At 26.7% G+C, this 25,867-nt stretch overlaps 2 protein-coding genes across 5 annotated transcripts in view; one reads left to right on the forward strand and one right to left on the reverse strand.

The window, feature by feature from the left end:
* The window catches only part of LOC100168499 (aquaporin AQPcic-like), a 48,767-nt gene that overhangs the window by 11,009 nt on the left and 11,891 nt on the right, over positions 1–25,867 (reverse strand). For 2 of the 4 annotated variants that reach the window (XM_008181169.3, XM_029491045.1), the window contains one exon: positions 13,292–13,403. In XM_008181169.3, coding sequence (XP_008179391.1) covers positions 13,292–13,403 — 112 coding nt within the window. 4 annotated transcript variants of the gene reach the window in all.
* On the forward strand, positions 8,603–10,645 carry LOC100570289. The gene is made up of 2 exons (XM_003241965.4): positions 8,603–9,596; positions 9,708–10,645. Exons 1-2 carry the CDS (start codon positions 9,249–9,251, stop codon positions 10,527–10,529), a joined length of 1,170 nt encoding a protein of 389 aa, XP_003242013.1. The 5' UTR covers positions 8,603–9,248; the 3' UTR covers positions 10,530–10,645.

The following is a 25,867-nucleotide window of genomic DNA, read 5'->3' on the forward strand; positions in this document are numbered from 1 at the left end:
ACAGTAAAATTAAGTTTTCGTTTTTGTCAAAAATTGGTTTTGCTGTAAAAATTCGCGTTTTTCCGTTATTTTTTTAAGGTTTTTCCTGCCGCTTTTGAAAAGTATTGGGAAATTTTCACTTTTGACCCCCCAAAGTACCAACTAGATTCACTTTCCTTTCAGAAAAGGTACAACTTTTGAAAATCGAAGCATTTTTACTGCTCCAAAAGTTGTCGTCAGACACAAAAAAAAAAAAAAAAAAAACACACATCATTGTAAAATCAATACATTCATCACTTCGTTCAGAATCTAAAAGTTGGACAAATGGGAACCACTTTGCTGTACAGTAGGTGTCCAATGGATCACTACCATAATGGATGTGTTAAATTCTTAAATTTAAATTCAATGATGAATCATTGCATATACGAAAAACTATTCTGAGCGAAGATGGTCTATAAGCATAATTATATATTCCTAAGTACATTTTATGATTTTATTGCTGATAAAGTATTAAGTAATACAGTAGATTGTAGGTTGAATTCATTTTTGTCATTTTACATTGAGTGTAAAAACATAATATAATAACATACTATAAATGTTTCAAGTACCTACCCACGAATAATATTTTTAGTTTAGTCTTCGTTTAAATATCTAATTTTCCAAATTTGAACTTAAAATGTCTATAAAAAAAAATGTGTCAATATATTTTTTGGTTACAGTATAGATTAGTTAATAGAAACCTTATGGCTTATACCTATATATCACATTTTTAAGTCTCAGCTATAAAAATTGAACATTTTATAAACTATTAATTACAATTAATGATTTACACATTTTCGTGATTTTAATGAGTTTTATCAAAATTTGAACTTCAAATGATTATAAAAAAGTCATGGCTATGTATCTTTTATATTAATAAATGTCTATGATAATAACATATGAGTTATGAGGAACCTTGTGATAAATTTTCAAGCTTTTTGACACCGCAAAAAAATATTTATTGACATATTTAGAAAAAAAAAACTAAAAAATTTTAAATTTCAAATGTCTATATAAATAACTAAAAAATATTTTGGAAACTCTATATCATGTATATAAGATAATAAAATAAACATTTGGTAAATATTTTAAGTATCTTCAGTTATTTGTTTTTGAATTACAACTAAATAAGAAAATCATTCGATGAGAAAGTTATTTTAACTGTGAATATCCATACATTCATACCTAAATTTGGTTAAATACTTGTACAAAAGAACCCAATATATCTGTCATTTAGACGGTCATAATTTTAAAACCTCAAAAATCAATTGTAAACTATTTTTATGGATTTTAAATTAAAATTACTGTGATGATTTTAGTTTTACGATGAAAGAATTTTTTAAACAGCATTTATAACTTTGGTATAGTTTATCATGAATTTAAAGTTTGAATATGAATACAAGATAACATGTATACTTTGATTTACTATATTTGATGTATTAATGCCATGACTTTAAACAGCACACTGTAGTTATTCATCATAAATAATATTACTTAAGTAGGTATATTCTTTGCATATTAAACGTAACTTAGTGGATGGAGTTGTATCAAAACATTAGTACATTAAGCTTGTTTAACAAACATCAATGATTAATATTGTTTTAGGATATGCACATTATATTATCTATGACTTAATTAGACAACTATACAATATAAAATAATTTAAGTCTCAAATCAAACTTATACCTATTATCTACACAGCTAAAAAACTATATTTTACTTAGTAGGTACCTATAAGTAATAAGTATTTAATAAACCATAATCAATAGATTAATTATTAATAGACAATAATATGTTGTGCGAAGGTAGTACTAGGTACATATAGAACACTTGTATTATATTTTTAAATAAAAATCATATCAATCTACAAAACTATAAAGACATAGGTAATAATACCATATAATCTCAAACATATTTAAAATTAACTTAAAAGCTATAATCTTAAGACAATTACACCAATTTATTAGTTATAAGAGTTTTAAAAACTATTTACACCCAGCATGTTTTTTTAATAAGTCATGACAGTGTTTTCGTATAATATTGCCGGGTTTCTTATTGCTTAAACAATCATTAAACAATTAATCAATGGTAAACTAATAATAGTCCATTAAACATGATTTATTGGCCCATGACTGGTCCATTAGGTTCTATAGAACCAATAAATCAATCAATTATTATTGTATGAAACTCAGCATAATATAATATACCAGGTAATCTATTTAATGTATGACACTTATTATTTCAAAAAATCTTAACGTTTTTGAAAAATATATCTTTTCATTCTTATTAATATTATTAAGTATTTTACTTTTTTAAATAACAACATATAGTTTTATTTTTTTTTTAGCCACGGCCCAAAATAAAGTTTTATTTTAATATTCTATGCAACATTTTTTTCTTAGTATTTCGATACATAAAAATTGAATTTAGGACGAGTATAATTATTATATATACTGTTTTCTTAAGTACATTGTTTTTAACGCTACCTAGTGGTTGGGTGGAAAATTGAGTGATAATAAGAATGAAAATAATAAAAATCAATGAAAAACCAAAATCCAAATAGTTGATATTTTGTCAAGCAGATAGCATGCATGTGGCTATGTACCAATTTGGGCAGGGAAGGCTAGAAGCTACCGAGACAATTATTGCGGCCCGGCTCCCCATCACTCGCCCCTAATTTCGTTTCCAGTTCTCTCTATCATAGTCCGTGGCTTATAAGTTATAAGTTATAAGTATTTAAAGTTTTGATACGTGGAGTATTGGACCAACATTTTGCGGGGTAACTACGTATCACATTCACTCCACTCTAATCATCGAAACTTTAAATACTTATAACTTATAAAATAGCTATAGGTATGCTATACCGGGTGATTCTTTTATCAAACAACACTCATTAATTCAAAAAGTGTACGTTTTTTTGAAAATATTTTTCAAGTCGCTTATAAAACAACGTTTTTCTTAAAAAATTACATTTTTAAATATTTTTAATGCTTATATTTTTTTAAGTCCCAAATTCGATTTTCATGTATCAAAATATTAAGAAAAATATTTTGCTTTGGAATAAAAAATTAAAACCCTATGTTGTCATTCAAAAAAGTAAAAATTTAAAAAATTATAAGGATAAAAAATATTTAAAAATATAATTTTTTAAGAAAAACGTTGTTTTATAAGCGACTTGAAAGTATGTAAAAAAATATTTTCAAAAAAACTTACACTTTTTTAAATAATGAGTGTTGTTTGATAAAAGACTCACCCTGTATACTATATACTGTTTACACTAGAATAGTAGAATCTAATAATAAACAACAAAAAACAACTTATAAAATACTCGTGGAAATCAAATTTTTATGCATCGAAATACTCAGAAATATATTCTGCTTTCGAATATGATATTAAAGCTGTATGTTGTTTTTCAAAAAAATTAAAAACTTAAAACAATTTAAGGATAAAAATATTCAAAAATATAATTTAAAAAAGTCATTTTGTAATAACGTGAACCATGTAAAAATAATATTTTCAAAAACGTTAATACTTTTTGAAATAATGAATGCCTTCCGTTAAGATTACCTGCGTTATTATACTATATTAATAATGCTATATTTTTACTTGTATTCATAAAAAAAAAACTCTAATTGAAAAATTACTCCGTAGTATATAAGGTGTGGAGACTTACCTATAGTAGGTAATGAGTAGGTCACTATAATAATGAGTATTGAGTTCAATTTAAATTTAAGTCAGATAAGTCATTGCGCATACGAAAAACAGTTCTGAGCACTGGCCACTGAGCAGTGAGCAAAGATTTTGTGACTTTTGTGTTAGTATCTACTATCTAATGTCTATTTCTAAGGATATCTTATAATTTATCTTGACCGGAAAATTTCTAGCAATGGCAGTGTATCTTTACACGTACAGCTTGAGCTGGCTTTTCTAACATTCGTATAGTCGTACTTTTAAAACTTAGAACACAACAATTAATCCTTTTAAACAGGGGACTAGGGGAGATTTTCAAAGTTTGAATATTTGTTACTGACTGGCCCACTGATAATCAAGATTATAAGGTACTTCCCGTATAGGTAGAAACGTGTAATTTAGCACAAGAGTAAGTCTTATAGAGCGAGTAAAGTGAAAAACCTAAAAATTACTATTCGTAATCTGAGATATAGCTAGTCATTTATAGTAGTTATGGAAGCTATAATATATTATATTAATATATTCATTATTAAATTAGAAGAATAAAACAAAATTAATGGGTGTTTATGTTTTAGATTTTTAGTGGAGAGATGAAAGTATTGAATTTGCAATATGTGTTTTTTTGTGGTACACCGATATCTACTATGACAGCGGAACTCAAGTTCCTAAATTGTTTTTCAAAAACATTTATTTAGCCTGTTTTTAGAGCTAGAACATCTAAACATCAACTCTTAACTAGTTCCGTGTACTATCTTTATTCAATAGTCAATAGCACTATAGCAGTATAGCATAGATCAAAGTGCCATAAACTGTGTTGACGTACTAGTTGATAACTCATTGGTAAATTGAATACCGGAAGGCATGGAATTCTAATTAGCATTAACAACGCTTTTACTATAACAGTTACGATTGATAATACTATATAATCATTATTCATTACTATTATTATGTAAGCGTGCCGGCCGCTGGAACCGCGGATATTGTAATAAATTGATGTTATACGGAAGATACGTCATATCGATTTAAATGTCACGGCGACACTGGGAGCGGCCTTGACTAGTTGACACTGACCGTACCGAACGCAAACGTCACCACAACTCGCAAGAGTCGACGATACCCGGGATAAATATTAGAGATAAATTAAATTAATTATCAAGGCTCAGAAGTTCCAGTACTTGCATATTGTTTCAAAATGCTTCAAATTTTAGAACATCTCAAATTCTCAATTAGGATACAATTTTTTTTTTTACATTTCTCTGATTTCATAAGCAATAATTGATAATTTTTGCGTATTTATTATTTTTTGAATTAGAATAATTTTATAAGTAGTTACTATTTTAAATTTTTAGGCATATTCTCATAATATATAAATGCAATTAATCACACATTATTGATCTCATTTGTATTCAATCATCACTAATGTTTAAAATTAGAATTTAATTTATTGAAAATGTATAGATGTATTCAAGTATAGAACCATAGATTTATAGGTCTATGTATAGAACAAAACCGCTAGTAGTCACAGTTTCAGACTGGTTCGAAAAGACCCAGCGGAAAAGGAAAAAAGGGCCCCTAACAGGTGAATGTTTTGATTAGCCCAGAAAAAAAAACAATGATACATATTTGTATAATATACAATAGACAGCTATTAAATTCGTAGAAAGTAGAATGATAAAGATAATGTCATTGTTTTAATAATTATTGAGAACTTCTCAAGATTGTAAACAAAAATACTTTTCCTGATTTAAAAAAAAAAAAAAAAATTATTTCGTATTTCTATTTAAACGAATAATAATGTTATTAATATATTAATATTAATAGGTACAAAATCAGGGGCTAATAGATATAATATTATATTGAAGTGATTTTTTTACTGTGATGGCATTTATTTGCATAGTTATTCTTTATTTCCATCTATGGGGCCTAGTGTGCCTAGTTAGTTAACCTCAATCACTAACGTGCTCTGAGGTTAAGCATCATCCGGCGTCGCTAGTTACCGGTTAGGTGACCACCCAGGTTTTTCGCTCCACATACACGTGTTCTTCAACCAACCGTATCCACTCCCCTCCCATAAAATGCTAATGGTCACGGTTGCCGATGCTTAAGATCAATATAAAAAAATGTCTATAAAAATATAAGAAACTTTAATTTTCTTTTTTTTTTGCATATTTCCAATTTTTAGAGCTATTTATAGCACATATTTTGGTGTTTGTGGGCACTATTAATTATTAAAGCTCTAAAAAGTAACTTATTTAAAAATGCTATAACTACCGAAGCCTGTTAATAATATTATCTATAGATGCAACCTACAGACAGCAGTTGTATTTGTGCATGAGTTATAACGATAATGATAATTTAACCAAAGTCACACAAGCCATGTTCATTGACAGTAAGTTGTGCTCTTGTCCCTTAGTATAACTGATAAATGATAACGTTTTGTGGCCGCGAGGTATAAAGGGCGGGCGGTAATACGATTACGCGTCGTCTGTTATCATTTAATCGGTGGAAATTTCTAGAAGCAAAAGCAAACCAGCACCGTTTTACACTATCAAATGATAATTAATGTTTTAACGTTATTATATAATTTATTACATTAATTTTCCGTTCTATCGACAGTTGCATATTTTTCGATAACAAAAAAAAAAGTATTTTATTACAAAGGATATAAACTATAAAGATAACGGCGACAGACAAAAAATGTTAAAAATGTACGTCGATTTTAATAGTTAATATCTCACAAAATAGACGATACATAATATTTCATCGATTCTGTGTTCGTACCTTCGTACCTTCGTACAATAATTAATATTTAAATATTTACCTCTGTTGTAAAAATATGTCGGCATGGCTTTTATCTCGAAGTCGTCGTCCGAATGTAATAAGTATGCAAATAATTAAAATATAATATACCATATAGGTACACTATATCGTAGAACGACGTCGCGACCTCTGAACTCAGTCGACGGTTTTACTATGAATCGCACCGAAAAATACTATACTACAAAACTACCGCGACTGCCGCCTTCGTCACTACAACTACACCGGTAGTCAGTTGTAGTACACCACCAACACCGTCCACTATAACACCATTACACCAGTCACCACCAGCCGCAGTAGTTACCACTAGGTACCGCTACCATCACTACCGGTGACCGCGGTCGTTGAACCATGTGTCGGCTTGTTTATATTTATTCGCGGCACTGTGTACCTTATCCGATAAAATTAATCGGCTGGACGCTGACAGTGACTGCGCAGGCGCGAGCGTGATAGCGCTCAATTTGCACGCCGCCCGGCCGCCACGGAGGGTACTAACTATACTTGGTTGGTTGCAGTGGGCGGTGGGGTATAGTTACGGAACACACGATCCTTCCACGACGACACTTCTCTTCGCCTGAGGATTTGAGTGATTCCCGTGACATAATTGCGGAATGATACAAAAATTGAAAAATATAGGGTACTACAACTCATTAGTAGATACAAGTAAGCTACCTAAAATTTTCTTTTAAACCTACAGACTACAACAAGCATATTTAACAACGTAAAAGTGATAACTAAGTTTAACTAATTATTATATTTTGATATGACCTACTGGCTACTACCTACGTATTTCGAAGTTAAGAACAATTTATAAATAAATATTACATCGTATTGAGTTGAATAGTAAAATGGATAATATAAAATATAGCTGTTATGGAATTTGACAAAAACAAAGATATAGGTACAATTAAGGCGAAGGGAGCAATAAGTCTATACTTCAGAGACAGCTCAAGGAAGAATGGTTGGCCGTCAATAAATTCAACTGATGTGTTTACGGTGTTTTATTGTGACTTAAAGCTGACAAATATTTTTTAATAAATTTAAATTATTTGTTGAAATAATAAAATATATTTACTGAAAATAATATATATGGTAGGTACAATAAAATATTATTTTAGGATATTAACATTTGCAGGGAGCATATTTAATGAAATTAATGTACGATGTAGGTAGCTCAGTTAAGAAAAATCCTTATATTCATTACTCTATGGATAAATCACACTATAGTACTATACATTATAAAGACTAATGACTGCACGTAACAGATAGGGAGACGGATTACGGTTGCCGCGGCTAACTCCTACTGTAAGACTGTTTACCCAGCTTAACGTCTATTATGTAGGTATTGATTGTGTGATTTAATACACAAACACCACCAATTATATTGCGAATCGTTTTTAATCCATGGTAGTACCTATGTACTCAGCACAAATCTTTAGAGATTAATCGCGTCGAACGCTAACTGATAAGGCATATATACTTATTTTTTTTATTGCTAAAAAATGTATAGGTATATTTACAATCTGTATTTACATGTTATACAATAAGTAAATTTGATGAGATTTGATTGACGGGAGGGGGGGAGTCACCCAGTGGCATATTTACTTATAAGTTATAACCTATTACTTGGTAATATTGTAAAATCAGTAATCACGCTAAAACAATTGTCAATTAATTACAGAAGCTGTTATCGTGTTTACTGGAGTATTAGTACAATAAGTACATTAATTGACGATTCGTTTTGACGTTCGATACCAATAATATATTATTTATTTGTAGAATAAAAGTAGACATAATGACCAGTTATGGTAATTAAAGATAATTTTTAATGCATGTATGTAATTAAAAAAAAATAAAGCACTAACAATATTTAACGAGTTAAAAAATAGAATAGGTACAATACAAAAAAAACTAATAATATATTATTTCAATTAGTTTGATTTTTTTTTTTAATGTTTTCATAATCGTATCTTTATTAAAATCCGATAGTGTCAATAATCTAGTCGATAACTTTATTTTATCATTAGATTTTAAGAAAAATGTCATAGACAACTTCTTATACATTCGGCTATAGTTTTTAAATTTTGTTTGTAGTTTATAGTTTGTTGTAATAGATTATCATTATATTGTTTTACGTTTGTATATAAAATATCTAAAACGATTTCACTTGTCCATAAACATAATATTGCCATGTTATCATTAGCAACAGCGTGGACCATGGTGTCAATTATGTGTCATCGACGTCACGTCCATCGTCTAAAATCTAAATTAGTTACGAAATTATCAATACTAGAAAGAGTAACAATATTACTATTATAATTTGAAGTACCTATTTGGGTTTCCTACTCGACATTAAAATGATATATTTTTTTTAATAAATATTTTAAAAATTGAATTACTATTTTCATTTAATTTTCAAGTATGAAATAGTTATATAAGTTTTAATGCTCAGGCAGAATATTTTATATTATATTTTTATCACAAACAGTTACATAGTGGGTGGGTGGTGTTAACGAAACAAACTGTGTGACACGTGTTGTACTACCTATACATAAAAAAGGTAAATTATATTAATATATATTTTGGCTTAAAAGATATTTATGTTTTCGAATGTAGGTTTTATAAACAACAAAAACTAACAATTTTTATTTTGGAAATAACAATAAAGGTTAAAACATAACTTTGGTCACATTTTATTGAAATAAAGTTTTACAATACCAAATATGTCTCAAAATTTTTCTAATAAAAACGAAAATAGACTTTTAAAGTTAACCGTCAGTAATGATCAACTAACTCAATTACACGATTCAAACATACTAGAAGACGATAAAAATATTTTAAAAAAGGTTGCTTCTTTGAATACCAGCAGAATAGAAACCAAGCAAAAAAACAATACATGTCAAAAAACATACAAAGTAAAACTTACTAACTACAAAAGACAGCAGATTGCGTTCGGTACAGCATACAATGAGTTAAAGATGAGCTACGAATCGATCAATAAGTTTAAAAAGGATTTATTATCTGATAACAAAATGTTAGAATTTGAAGAACCTGAAGACCTAGACTACATAGTATATACGATTTATTTTTACTAAATTAGTTGTACATGCTATGTACTATATGATAATATTTGTTATCTCCTTTTCATTCTCTTATAATATTTAATGTTTATACTTTTATAGGTTCAAAATACTCTGCAAGACAAATTTGGAAAAACATTCCCGAAACCAGAGGCTTCATTTAAAAAAGATCATGCCGTTTTTGTTTTTAATCATAATAAACCATTAATCTGGCAAAACATTAATTCTACAACAGGTTATCAAAAACTAGACTTATCAATAGAAGAAGCATATAAACATGTATGGGATAATTATTTAGACGTATCTGAAAGGAATATGGAGTATCATTTTTGGCTTCAAAACATTATTGAACCAAATGAATTCTATGATTTACACGATGTTAGAAAATACTTAATACAAAATATGTTTAATAAAGAACAGACTCCTAAAAAATTAGAAACAAAACTGAATGATTTTTATAATAATTTACAATTGAAATTTATGAATATAATAAGTGACGCTGTTGATATTTTTAATTCAGAAAACAAAGTTATTAAAATAAATGAAAACGAAGAATTAGAAGCAAATGCAGAAATTAAACTTCAGATGGATATTGAAGAGCATAAACATAAAATGGATATCAAAATAAAAATGTTAGAAATGGAAAATGAGAAGTTAAAACAAAAGGAGACTGAATGTTCAACACAAATAAGAACTTTGTTAGGAGAACTGGCATTTAGAAACAATAAATTAAATAATGCTAATGACCGTGTAATATTGTTAACGAAGGAAAAAAACGATTTAATTTCTATGATTCAAAAAATGGAAGTTAAAGACGATAGTTATCATACACTTCAAAATAAAATTGCAAAAGAGCAAGAAAAAAATCAAAATTTAAGAACTATTTTAGAAGAAGAATTTGAAAAAACGGATATTAATTTTTAATAAAATAAAACTCATTTAAATAACTGCGTCTTAATGTAAGTGTATAAACCTATATATTATTACTCTATGGTATAAACAAATATTTCTTGAAAATATATTATAATAGTTTAAAACAACTCTATATTTTATATTATATACAACTGTATTATCGTATGTATCATTGTACCTATATGGTAATTAAACTTTTTTTATCTTGTTTGATCGACACTGGGGCAACTAATTGATACCTTGACATTTTACATAACTTATATAATATTTATAATAACCACCTACTGGCTACTACGTCCGTAATGTTAGAAAAAAACAATTTATTAAGCAAATATGCAATGATTTACAAAATTACGAGTAGAGTTACATACATTATTCCATAACACACTAATGATACTTGTTATTGTAAATAGGTATCTGAATTAAAATATAAATATATATTACTGATAAAACAATGATTAAGTATACAGAGGATTTATGCAATGAAGATATCTTGCCTTTAAGTAGGAGCATGATATTTGAAGTGGGATTTTAACGAATTTCAGAAAAACTCTAACTTTAAACTCTTATAAAAAATATAGTCAATATAATATATTTTCAAGATTTTAATTGATATATGAAGAACTTATAAGGAACCTGTAGGTTACTAATAAATATTGAATAATTTTATAGATAATTTTAAATAGATAGGTAGTGTTAGTGTGTTACTGATAAAATAATGATTAAGTATAATATAGAGGATCATCAATAGATAATTATTAGATATACTACCTTTAAATAGGAGCATGATATTTGAAGTGGGTTTCAGAAATACTTCATAATATAATACGTTTATACATAAATAGTCCAAAAAAAATTGCCTTCAACTTTTATTCGATTGCATATAATTAGAAATAGGTGCCTATAACAATTAATAAATTAAACATCATCATTCGATAATGTAGAAAAATACTATATACATAAACCAACTTTTTTAAGATTCAAAATCCATCAACGAATGTCTTTCCTTTCTCATATAACATAATTTGAAAAACAAATTTAAAAAACAAAAATGGAAAAAAGTAGGTAACCACTCTGCAGTACAGTAAAAGTCGAGGGTATCTCATTATCTCGTAATTGAGTAGGTCAATATAATGGAAGTGTTAATTTTAATTATATAGTAAATAATTGCATACGAAAAATGATTCTGAGCCGAGGCGGTCCTGTTAGCCTATTATCATATTAATATATTGCAATTAATTATTAATTTAGGTGATTCGGTATATAAACTAAATAGACATTTTTATTAAAATTAATCTAAATGTTTTGAAAACCTCACTGTGTTTATAAAATATAATAATATACATAAAAGTTTTAAATTCAATCGACAAAATATATTCTTGTATTACGACATTAAAATAAGTAAAATCGTTATTCTCCGTTTAAATATAAAATTTTGTCCAAATTTTAATTTAGAAAATTTTTGTGATTTTGACTAATTTTGTAAAAGTTTTAACTTCAAATGCTAAAAAAAACAGTACTTATGTATCTTTATTATTAGATGTATCTTTTATTATTTTTACACCATTAACTATAGAAAACCGTGCGAAAACATTTTATCGGTAGATACCTATCGTACCTATTATAGAAAAATTAAATAAAAAAAATTCGTAAATGTAAAATATCTATAAGTAGCTCAAACCTACTAAAAACGTTGAATTAAAATTTTAAGTACATGTCTATCCAGTAATCATTCGTTTTTTTGTTACACCAAAATAACATAATCAATTTAGTCAAAAACTGGGTTTGCATAAAAAATTATTTTTTCCCCGATTATTTCGATAAATACTGATTACCTATACTAAATTTTGAACCACCCCCTTGGATAATAATGGATGTATGTTCCAAGTACTTTTCATGTGTAAACACAAAAAAAACACACACATCACTATAAAATCAATTAACGCTCCAGTCAGAATCTAAAATCCTACTTAAAAACTGTTTTATTAATTTGATTGTTTAATGATTATAAAAGCATTAAAATCAAAGATTTTTATAATCAAAAATATATATTATAACTAATCGCCACCGAGCGCTAATTTTTCATTGAAGTTAAGTTTAATTCAGTGGCGTAACTGAATAAAAATCTAGGGGGGGGCAAAAAAATGAATCACCAATTTGGCCGTTCCTGTAGTCATAATCGCGATTTCAAGATAATAACATGTTCACGAATAATAATACGGATAATAATAGTCATGAATGCAATTATTGCGATAACCGTAACACTGACACCATAATATTATTCAAAAAGAGAAACCTAAAATAAATATAAACTTTTATAAAGTAATTTGACGAAAAATATATTTTAATATTATAATATTAGTTAACAGCCTAGTTAAGAATACTTTTTAAATGTGGATTATTTGGAGAGGCAAAATGATACTTTTGCCCCCACAAACATCTCTATTACGCCACTGGTTTAATTAAAAATAATAATTCATATTAATAAGTATATAAATATATAATGTGTTTCTAATCTAAACATATAGTTATTTCAATTTCATGTTGTTCGAAATGAGTATTATTCAACTTTTATTGAGTGGCATGTTAAGTGGGGTTGGGCAATTCATAAAATAAATACTATAATACTTACAATCAAATCAAATCAACAAAACAATAAAATTGAACCGAAATAAGAATATTGATGAAAATTATTTGAGTAGGTACCGAACATAGTATATTATAGGTACCTGCCAATGATTTTTCTGTAATTAATCAAATTTAAAGGTAATTACTTTTCATTTCAGACTTTGGTACGTCGAACACAACACTGCTTATTTTCTGTTCTCCAGTTGGTGGTACAAGGAACTTATCAGTTGAGTTCATTCTTTTTAACCAAATGTTTTCCTAAAAAAAAAATCATATTTTAAAGATTATATTTACATATACCTATTTAAATTATATTGTTATATCGTTTATTAATAAAATAGTAACTATATATCACGCAACTACGCTAATCCTATGATTCTTTTGCCTATAAGACAATATAATAATATTGCTTATTGTATCTACCCATTTCCACGTTTAAAAAAACTTTAATAAAAAAAAATTGAAGCTCCAAAATTATATAATATTCCAGGTAATCAATAAAAATCAACAAAACACACAGTTAGGTACTCACACTGTTAGGGAAAGTATAATGAGAAAGTTCCCCCAAAATTAATAATAAAACAAGTCTTCCCAAAATAAAATTATTTTTATCTTTTTTTATATGAAAAAAATTATTCCAAAGTCATATACAAAAATAACCAAAACTAGCGCTGATTACTTATAGAAACTAGCGTTAGGTAGCTAAACACAGTTTATAAGAAAACATCAAGGAAGTCACTCTGTTGTATGGTCGGTTTCGATTGTAGCTATACAATAAATGTACCTAGTTTTTACATGGTCAAAAAACGTGTGTTAAATTTGAATTCAATGATAAATTATTATTACATACAAAAAACGATTCTTGTGGAGACGATGTCCATCTATTTTAAAGGATATTTTAGTTATCGTACATTACATTAGCAATGGCTATTGGAATAATTATCGTACCTATTAATTATTTATATTTTTATATAACTAATAGTATTACGTCCACCATGCTTAACTTTTTTTTTAACTGTACATATATTTACATAATCAGATAACTGATAACCACCTGCAGTGGTAAGTATATTAAAAAACTTATAAGCTAAGAAAAACTTATATTGAAATAATAAAAAAATATTATAATATTATACAAGGTGCTTCGCCAAGCATGCATCCTCTTTTTTCTTCAATAACGCAGTTATTCAAAATCTGATTTTTGGAATTTTTAAATATACACTAAACCAGGTGTGTCACTAAATTACAGTACTAGATACTAAATACTAGATCCAATTTTACGTCTATTATATATTTATGTAAAACCATTTTTAAGGACTATTATCTTTAATACAAACATTTTAAAACAAAAAATTACTCATTTGAATTTTAAAATTTTGACAACAAATTTTCAAAAAAAATATCCACTAAATAATTATTAGTAACTAAAGAAGGTTCTCATTTGAAAAACAGGAGTTTGTAATGCCTCAGGATGCTCCTTAAGTAGTTCAAAAATTTCAAGAATTTGAAAATATGGTCTATGGACTATGAGTATATTTAAAAATTCCAAAAATCAAAATTTGATTAAATCTTAATTTAAGGAAAAATTTGGGGTGATCATGCTTGATGAATCACCCTGTATACCTAATTAGTACTCGGCAATAGGTGGCTATTTTGTTAGATATAACAAAATGTTTAATGTACCTACTACCTAAAGACATTTATTTCCCATAATAAACAAGATTAACATTTTATTATTAGATATATGTATTGTGTTTAATTAGAAAATTAATAATAATACTTTATTATTGTTGATGAAGATAAAATTAATGTCTTTGTTTTCGTAGACCTTGTAGATCTGCGTTAAAAACATTGGTTTTAATGTTTTATAAAACGTATTTTGATGAATTTTAACGGTATTTTATTTAAAAAAAGTATATTACACTCAACGTGCTGAAATTCCGATTAGTTTTAAAGAACCCTACACCGGTTGTTTAAAGATAAAATTGAAAAGATTAAAAGTAGTTAATTTAAGTAATATATATTATGTAGGTATATAATAAACAAAATTATAATAATATAAAAATATGAACATGCGAAACATACAAATCATCGTTATATACATATATTACTAATGTAATTAGTCAGTGTTGCAATGTTATTTTACCTATCTTATACAGTTTAACGACCGTATACGAATATCTATTTTATTACAGAAATATAAACGAGATTTCTTGTATATTTTTTTTTAGTAGAATAAAAGTGGAACTAAGAATAAAACTATATAGATAAATATTTCCATTATTTAACGAGTGGCATTATGAATTATATTTTAGTAAAATTCTTCTAAAAGCTATTATCTAGTAAAATGGAATTGTTTATATTTAAATATTAGGTTACTATAACCCTTAATATGTGACTTATCTTGCTGCATTCTCCACAACGCGAAATAGTGGTTATATGAACATGAAGGATACCTAACACAGATCGAATTTTAGTGATTATGTTTTTATATGTATAGCCTAGCTAGTGCATTAATTGGTTTTTGTTTTTGTTGTTATCTATAGTCTACACGGTAAAACTTATAAATAATTATAATAAATGAAAATATAAATATTTTGTAAAAATTAAAATATTTACAGTTATTCATTTATGAATTACAAAAAACACAATATCAATTTTGTCAAAAGCTGGTTAGGAGTATAATTTCTTTCTTTGGGGAATTATTGATTCCGCCGAAACTACCTGCTTAGGAAAAAGGTTTATATTGATTCCGCCGGTACTGTTTATAATATCTACATTTTGATTCCACCGGATACTGTTTATAATACTTTTGTTTATATTTAATAATTTTAATAATTTAAAATATTAAAATTTGTGATAATTACTTAAGGTAGGTCTCGAACAACCTTAATTTAAGTATTAATTTGTCTTTTCTTAAGCCCAAGTCTGGTATATGAATGTTATTTGAGTCATAAATATTGGTTAAGCAATACGGCCCTAAATTGTATAAAAAAAAAATTTAAAAAAAAATGTATAAATGTTAGTCTTTTTTTCTAATTAATATTATGTATAATCTAAATTGTATAAAATTATATAATAAATTCTATGTAGGTTTAAAATAAAAATATATAAATGTAAATACTTTTGATCATATTTGGTCACATGTCCAAATTGAATAAAATGATAATAATAGTATATAAGTATAAAATAAAAATGCATAAATGTAAATAATTTTGATCATAATATTTGGTCACATGTCTAAATTGAATAGAATGATTATATTAGTAGGATAAAATAAAAATGTAGGTATAAATCAAACTACTTTTGATAATATTTGGACACATGTTTCAAATAAGTGAACCTAGGCATTTTATTATCGTTCAAATCATTTGATAAAGTTTTAATATTTTGTTTTTTTTTGTTAAAAGCACTATTTTTGCTATTTTTTTCGATGTTTATTCCGTTTATTTGTATGTAAGTGTCAGTTTTTATTTTTTTATTTAAAACATGGGTGAATATGAAAATGTTAGGATGAGCTTTTGTGGATTGTGAATTTAATTTTGAGTGGAAAGACACAGCTATTTGTAGTACGTTCCGATGTCATTTCTCTCGATGCCCAAATACGTGGATTGAATTTTGGACTAATATTTTAATTTATTGTTGTATATATTGTCTAAATTACACTAAATAGACTACATTTTAAAATACATATACAAAGGGGGGGGGGGGATGAACGGTGTCCGGCGGAATCGATGTGTAAATATTATAAACAGTAGCCGGCGGAATCGAAACATTTTTAGAAGAGATATATTTGTTGATAGTTGATACTTAAAAGTCGAAACATATACTGCAGAAATAACTGAAAATGAATGAATATTCATATATAATTTATAATATATAAAGCATGTTACATAAATATATGCCGATATACGTAAGAACTAATTAAGTAAATTACGTATAGGATACTTTAAAAATTAAAATACAATAAATATCAATAATGTAATAATCCAGCACGCGTAGTGCGATGTATGATATATATTTTAAATATATAGATAATAATAACAACTAAATTTGTAAGCTTTCACAAAAATCATTGCAAATCCTTATTGCCCACTTCGTGAAAAAAATTGATTAAATAGATTAAACATAATACTATATTTTACAATATTTGCAATTCCTATTAATGAAAATAACGTATATATCCGAATATCAAAACATATTAAACGATTAACCAAATAAGACTAAAAAAGTCAAAATATATCAATTTCCCATCAACAACTTCGATTTGGACTATCTACCTGTTGAAATATACAACAGTCAAACGAACACTCATCAACAATAAACGATAAACCAAGTAGGGGAAAAATGCAAACCTTAAAATACAGAAAAAATTAAAAATTCAAGGAAAATATAATATGAACTACAATTTATTAATATTTATGTCAGGTAAAATCTACGTATGACTAGTACGAGTGCTACAAGGTATATATTTTATAATATACTAATACAGTAGTACGCACACTTCCGGTTACATGGGGCATTTATTATTTTTTACTAGAGTTACTATTAGTTTGTTTTCAAATGAGAACGTAACACATTTTTTTAATATGTATCAAATGTGTAAAATCCCACAAAATACAAATCGTATAGTTAAATAAACATAATGTAGGCTTGTAAATAATCTGTGACAAATAATTCATCATCGTTAACTTAAAATGTAGATAGGTACTAATAGTAATTAACTATACAAACAAATATAAAACATTTTCATTTGAAATATACTCATTGGTTTATTATAAGAACATAAAATGTATAAAATAATTAATTATCTAAAAATATTCAATATTATACAATAAAATAATTAGAGAAAATTTACAAATTAACTTTTTAAACCAACAATAGGTACATGAAAGCTTTGGTCATATTAAAAATAGTCTTCATTAGACCTACTTAATGTAGGTAGGTATACTTACCATATAGAAACAGAGGGTACTTTGACAGAACAAGTATTCGATGAAAACTGGTAGAAATACAAATAAATATTATACGCAAATATAACGCAGGTTGATCGTATAATATTGAAACTATAGTTTTATAAAGAAAAGATAAGATTTAGTGCGTTTTGATGCTCCCTAGTCCCTAATATATGCTTTGCGATATTTAGTAATTATCATAGCATTCTCCACCGACTGAACTAGTGTCACTACTTCCCCACTGACCTGATACTAGTTTCCCGGTTACCGTATCCATTATGGCCATATCAGTACTTTTGTACTTAGGTGGAACACAAAATTTATTATCTTGTAGCACTTAACTGAAACCATCTTAAATAGCTCGTGCGCCAGTTTCACGCCGAGTGCAAAACACTCGTGCGGATTTCAAGATGGAACACAGAAAAGTCAACTACCTAATAGTGTAAACACATTCTGGTAGGTATAACTCACCAATAGCAGTCAGTGCACACCGAATGCAAATAATTGAAAAACGCTATTAGTATTAATCTATATTAATTAGTGACGTGCTTAAAAAAAATCATTGTGGGGAGGGGTTGTCAGAAAATTTTCCCTACACAGTGCCGTGTGTGGATTTCTCACCCACCACTGGTGTAACTAGGGGTTATGAGCTCAGTAAATATTTTCATAACACCCCCCGAAAGCCCTGCAAATATATATAATAAATAATAACAAATAAGTCACGAAAAAGAATTTCTTAAAATGACGTAATGTCTCAATACATTGACTAAGAATGCTGCAAGACTTTTCTTTAATTTGGCTTTTCTCGAAATCAGTAGAAATCTTGTAAATTTTTTAAATAATGATAATATATTGGAAAAGTATTATAAATACAGTTTTAATGTGTTAATTAGAATATACAGGATGATTCGCAGAGCATACTCACTCCCTTTTTTCTTCAATAATGTAGTTATTCAAAATATGATTTTTTTAATTTTTAAATATAGCTACTTAAAGACTATATTTTTAAATTCTTAAGGTTTTTTATACTACTTAAGAAGTGTCCTATGGAGATATAAACTTCTGTTTTTCAAACGAGTTACCATTTTTCTACTTTTCTGAAAATGTGAATAAAAATTCGTACAAATAGTTCAAGAGTTACCTATTTAACTTTGTGTACCAATGATTATGGATATGTAAGATATGGGAACTATAGTATAGTGATTTTAACAGTTTATTAGTGATTAATATGAATGTAACAATATTAGTAATTTGTAAAAGTATAATAAATACTTCCATTGATTATAAATACTAGTATTTTTTTTCATGAAAATTTTATAATTTATCATATTGATTTCTTATCAAATAAATCTTTTGATATTATATAGTTGTAGTATATTTAACCTTCATAATTATATTTTTAAATATGTCCTTTTATTACCATTTACCAATTTTAATATAATTTTGGTATTATTCTAATGAACATAACATAATAAATTCAAAATACAAGTCATTAAACATATATAATATATACCTATATCAATATACAGAGTGTATCTTATTATGTCATTGTACGTGGGGTTTTTTGACGATTATGGATCGATGAAATAGAATTTCGTTAAAATGAAAAAAAGACGTGTTTCTTTATTTTTATCAGGCAATTTTTTTTTACAATTTCAAAATTTTTATAACCGCAGGTGTACCAATAGCAAAATCAACTTTATTTTTTTTAAATGGTAACTATATATTTTTTAATAGATTCCGGTAAAGTTACGATTATTAAATAATTCTTGAAAAGTTGAAAAGAATTTCAACAGCTAAATTCATACTTTGCATGCGATACCTACCAATATAGGGAACTTCCTCAATTTTACCCAAATTATATTTATTTTTTATTAGAAGTGTTTTGTTTGACTCTAACGTTATACTTGTTACGATTTAAATAAAAATGAAACAATAATTTTATAAAGTATTTAAATATATTTAAACTTAAAAATTAATTAATTTAAGAAAAGTACAACATTTTCAAGTTTTCAAAGAAAGTTGAATATTTTCAGAAATTTTCAATAAAAAAAAAAAATGTTCAAGCTTACATCTCTAGGTACCTACAACAAAAGTTTTAAAAAAATTATACAGTAAATATTTTTAGGTAAATATTTTAAGTAAAAAAGAGGGTTCTCATTTAAAACAGAAGTTTGTATCACCATAGGAAACTCTTTAAATAGTACCAAATAATTCAAGAATTTGAAAAAATGGTCTTTGAGTAGGCATATTTAAAAATTTTAAAAATCAGAATGTAAATAAATTTACTATTAAAGGAAAAATGGGGGTTAGCATGCTTAGTGAATCACGTTGTTAGATGCAGCCTTTCAATTACTCAGTTAATGCAATTTATTATTAGGTAGTAACTCTTCCGAAACTACAAAACCAATATTCATGAAACTTAAAATATATATTCTTGAACATCTAAAGGATGCATAGATTAAGTTTGGCATTTCTATGTGCTGTCATTAATTTGTTATGACTTATGATTAATTCCTCATTATTAGTAGGTATTATGATAGTTATTAATTATTATTATGATTGTATGGTATGTGTGTGTGTTTATTATATTTTGTTGTATAATTAATAATAGGTACACTGAATATTCAATTAATGACAAAATATTCATAGAAGAGGTCGACGAGGTCGTCAAAGATATAGCCAGAGACGATACTGAAATAATAATGCGACAGTCCGGTGATGAACATGAACAAAGAAGTTTTAGAGAGAAATTTAACAGGGTCGCAAATGGTACTTTTAATGGAGCAGATTATAATATGCTTTTGTCGACTATATTTCATATCTTCTCCATATAAATATAAACGGATAAGGTGACTGACTGACCGACTGATTTATCAACGCACATTATTAACTCAAGAACTACTCAATTGAATTTGTAAAAATCTTACCAAAAAAATTACGATGTGACATATAAATTTACATTTACAAAACAAAACTGTTTAACAATTATTAACTACTTAAAATCGATTTTTTTTTAAATTTGGTTCCACGTATAAATTCTCGTTTTCCCTTAATTTGTTTTTGTTTACCCTATTATTTTGAAATTGTCCTAAATGTATTACTTTTAACCAACCAAAGTACCAGATATATCCAATTTACTACTTAAAATCACTTTCAGTTGAAAAATAAAGCAGTTGCACTGCTCCAAAAGGTGGTGACAAAAATAAAACAAAATAAATAAAAATACATCATTGTAAAACAATACATGCCTCGCTCCATTCAGAATCAAAAATATAATTTTATTTTAGATGTGTTGTTGATTTAATTTTGATATAAATATCCAGAAGGTTGAAATTCTTATAATATATATTACAATGTGCAGTAAAGTCATTGAATTTACCTTTATCTGTATTAATTAAGAATTTTTTTTTAGTAATACAACCATTGCTGTACCTACATTATTTTCATGTATAAACGGCATATGTTCATTCATTACTAATATAGTATTGTGTTTAATCTCTCGTAGAGTCTTAGATTAATTTCGTTCACACAAGTGGGCAATATAATGATTCGCAGTGATTTCTGTGAAAGTTAACAACATTTAGTAATTAAGTTTATCTGTGCTTAAATTTAATATTTATATTATTCTTCGCAATACGTGTATTATACTGGTTAGTTATATTATTGATATAATTTATACAATGTTTTCAAATACCTACATACATTTAATATTATTTCTTAGTCATTTTATATCTAATTAGAATGTGGATTTTGTTTAAATTTTATTTAATATGAGTGAATTAAAAATTATATAAGTGATGTTTACGTGTCATTCTTGAAAAATGAACGCGAAAGCACAATTTTTGCTCAATGTTATTATGTTGGTAATTTATGTAAGTATATACTGTAGGTATGTTTATCGGTAAGTTGTGTGGTAAGAAATTAAGTAGAATATATTATTTTCTAATTTGTAGTATTGATTGATTAGTATAAGCTCCTCCAAACACAAACACATCTTTCGTCTGGAATAATAAATTAAACGACTAGAACGCGTGTGTTGATTAATGATAAAATATTATAACAATACTCAATAGAACTAAATTGACCATAAGGTCATAAACCAATAAATTACGCATGCACCATAAAATTATTTAAAAATTATTTAAATCTTATATCAGAATACCATAAATCACTTTTATAAAATATTGATAAAGTGTTTATTTATTTATGTAGTATAATTTAATATTTAATTAATCATTATTTTAATTATTTTTTAAAAGTACCAATAATTACATTCATACAGTTATATTATAATTTTCTGGTTATTTATGCATCGTAAATATTATTAAAACGTACGTACCCATGAATAATTATTATTGCTAATTATTATGAGCATGATACAGGTAAAATATACAGATATACAATTTCAAATAAATATTGTGTTTGTTGATCATGAGTTCATTAATTTGACTTCCACAACTTGGCCATTATAATTACATCATATGTATTAGTTTACTAAAAATATTAGAGATATTAACATGATGTGTTTAAGTGATAAGAAATACAATCAATAGAACGATTTAATATATTAGATTAAAGTTGCATAATATTTACATTATAAGATTAGTTATTTGTACATAGGTACCGTTCTAACAATACTGATGAAATAAAATATTATATTGTTTCCTATCATTTATCAAATTAGGTTAGGTTAGGTTAAGTTTTTTCAAAGAACTTAATGGTGTTATTTTCATTCTCCTGATTTGGGTCTAAACGTTATATTACTTTTTGTTTCAAATATTAGATATATTAAAAATATTTATCAGATTCTGAGCGGCTGAGCCACAACGTATTATTTACACGATATTATATAATAATTTAATATTGAATAATTATAATAATATATTAATGAATAATTATTCACTCATAGTTCACTTGCAGTTTAAAAGAACTACCTATATATGAATATATAATACAATTAGACGCTAAAATAAAGTTGGTTGATGAAGTACTACTAATTACTATATATTATTATAATTATATACACGATTTCTCCCTCCTTCAACGCCACTACGCAATTACATCCTGTTACGACCTCTACCAAGCACTTCATATATGTATTGAGATATTATTATTATTTTTTTTATCTTCTCTCTTTTATGAAAGAAGATGATAATACAGAATACCTATATTATATACAAGTTCAACAATAGGAACTAAATATTTGATTTCGGATAGTCACTAATCAAGATAACAAAAATACAAAAGTACATATAAGTTGTGCACCTTGTAATCTGTAGGTATCGTTTGACATTTCATTAAAAACAATAACATTATATTTTAGATTCTGCAGAGCGAAGTGAAAATTTAAAATGATGTGTGCTCTTATTTTGTGTGGTGTCATCAGGTTTTGGAGCCTTCATTGATCATTCCATTATTCGAGAACCTACTTGTCTTAACTCTGAATATTCGGGAAAAAAACTAAAAAATAAATTCAAGGAAACTGGAATATTCCCCATAAGTCATTCTTACAACAAAAATATCGGTCACATAAAGATAAATTTAAACAAATTTTCTAATCCATCCATATTCTTTGCTCATTACTGTTTTATTCCTATACCTAAACAATTTATTAACTATCATCATTGAAATCAAATTCAGCTCATCAATTACCTACATGAAGCGGTTCGTAGCGTCATGCACAGTGACGTATTCACGAGTTCACGACTGTACCTCATCACAAAAGTCAAAACCTATTTAGTGTATTATATTATAAGCAGAGCAAGTTCCCTTATTTTTATATTTAAATTTAAGCGAAATGTTTTATAATATTACACATTACACATCATGTTATACAAGTGGAGAGGATTACTAATTATTATACAAAAAATTATTTTAATATAATCGCCATTTTTATTGCATGAATCTTTTCTTAACTAGTTGAAATTATTTTTTTAGGACTTACTTGAAAACTTTAAATAACCGGTAGCGAATTTTCAATTTTAATATACTATTACTTAAGACAACTGACAACTGACAGTAAGACAACAACCAACAAAGATCAGGTATAACTGTATAAGTAATAAGTATACAACTAATGTAATCATAAACATAAATGTGCTTACGAGTTCAACTATACAATAATACTCATCTATGGGTCAAATAATGGATTAATCAACAGCGCTCAACACTATTTAAAGACCTTTGTACTTATATTTAATAACTAAAAATAATAGAAATACAAACACACTTATACTTATATGAGCAGCATAACGAATCATTAAAGTAATAATTATTTTAAGCTATATATATATATGTGTTCATATATCAATAATAATAATTAATAAAAAATATCCACATATATTCTTATCTTTGCACACCCTGAGCAGAATAAGAAGAAGCTATATTGGTTTCAATGAGTAATGATAAATTTCCCTGTTCGTTAGGTTTGTATAATTGCATATTATAAGTTGTATTATATTCATAAGGTTCGACATTTTAATATGGCACTTTTATCACCCGATATTGAAACGACTTAGTTTAAAGACATTTTTGCGAGAAAAGTGTAGGTAATGTACAAACAATTAACAAATATTAATGAACATCAAAAAATTGAATATTAAAGACTGCCTCATCTATAATAACTATTTTAATTCTGAATAGTAGGTACTATAGGTATACGAACATTATACGTCATACATTAATTTATTATTTGTCATCATAAATATTTATATGAAAACAAAAATATTTTTTTCTATTGTTATTTATATAATAGTCAAGGATTTCAATTGAAAAACAAATAGGTACCTATTTGTTGTTCGACCTTTATTCCTCAAAATAATACTATTATCTTTATTATCCACTTGACAATCAAAACAGTACAGAAATTATATAATATATCATGTGCAATATTTACTAAAGACAACATGTATTAAATATTAACAGATTAATTATATGAGTGCATCAGTTTCACAATTTGAGATTTCCTCATAACACACATTTATAAAAATATGAATAGTAATAAATAATAAATACTTCGATAGGCAATAGGCATATAGCCTATAATATATACTATATAGCCATATTAGGTACTTACTTATTATAATATATAAGCTGACAATATTACGTGTAAATAATAAACAATTTACCCATGATATGTAAGTTAATTAATTTTGCATATAAAAGCAGGTATTAAAGTAGGTAGGTACATAATATTCACGCTCATTTCTGTGTAAATTTCGACTGAAAGTGTTCAGTGTTGTGTAAATATACAGGGGTTATCAAAATAAATTCATTCTGTGAGTAAAATGTTCAGTGGCACAACTGTGGGGGTGCTAGGGGGTGCTTAAGCACCCTTAACTCTATTTTAAGCACCCTCAAGTTCAATGTATTTATAATTTAAAATATCTATATAGTTTTAACAACGTAATTTTATTTTAAGATATCATTATGTCATTTCAATTTTGACATGAAATCATTAAAAATTGTTGCACAATCTTATGACGGTGCAAGCGTAATGTCGGGGTGTCTTAATGGTGTTCAAGTCAAAAGAAAACAATATTTTCCTTCTGCCATATATACTCATTGTATGTCTCACAGGTTAAATTTAGTGGTTCTGGATATGTGCAAAGGAATTAAGGTAGAGTATACTTTAATTAACTATTTGTAGAACATTAACATATAATAATGTTGGTCTTACAGTCTAAATAATTCGGAAATCTCCCGTGTTGAAATGATAGTTGACTTAGGTTTTAAGTTCAACAGTTCTCTTGATCCGGGACCGCA

The sequence above is a fragment of the Acyrthosiphon pisum genome, chromosome A3 (assembly GCF_005508785.2).
Source record: "Acyrthosiphon pisum isolate AL4f chromosome A3, pea_aphid_22Mar2018_4r6ur, whole genome shotgun sequence".
Taxonomy (NCBI): Eukaryota; Metazoa; Arthropoda; class Insecta; order Hemiptera; family Aphididae; genus Acyrthosiphon; species Acyrthosiphon pisum.

Coding starts and splice junctions, on each gene's coding strand:
- LOC100570289 (XM_003241965.4), top strand. CDS start 9,249: ATGTCTCAAAATTTTTCTAATAAAAACGAAAATAGACTTTTAAAGTTA. Junction 9,597..9,707: donor CTGAAGACCTAGACTACATA/GTATATACGATT, acceptor ATACTTTTATAG/GTTCAAAATACTCTGCAAGA.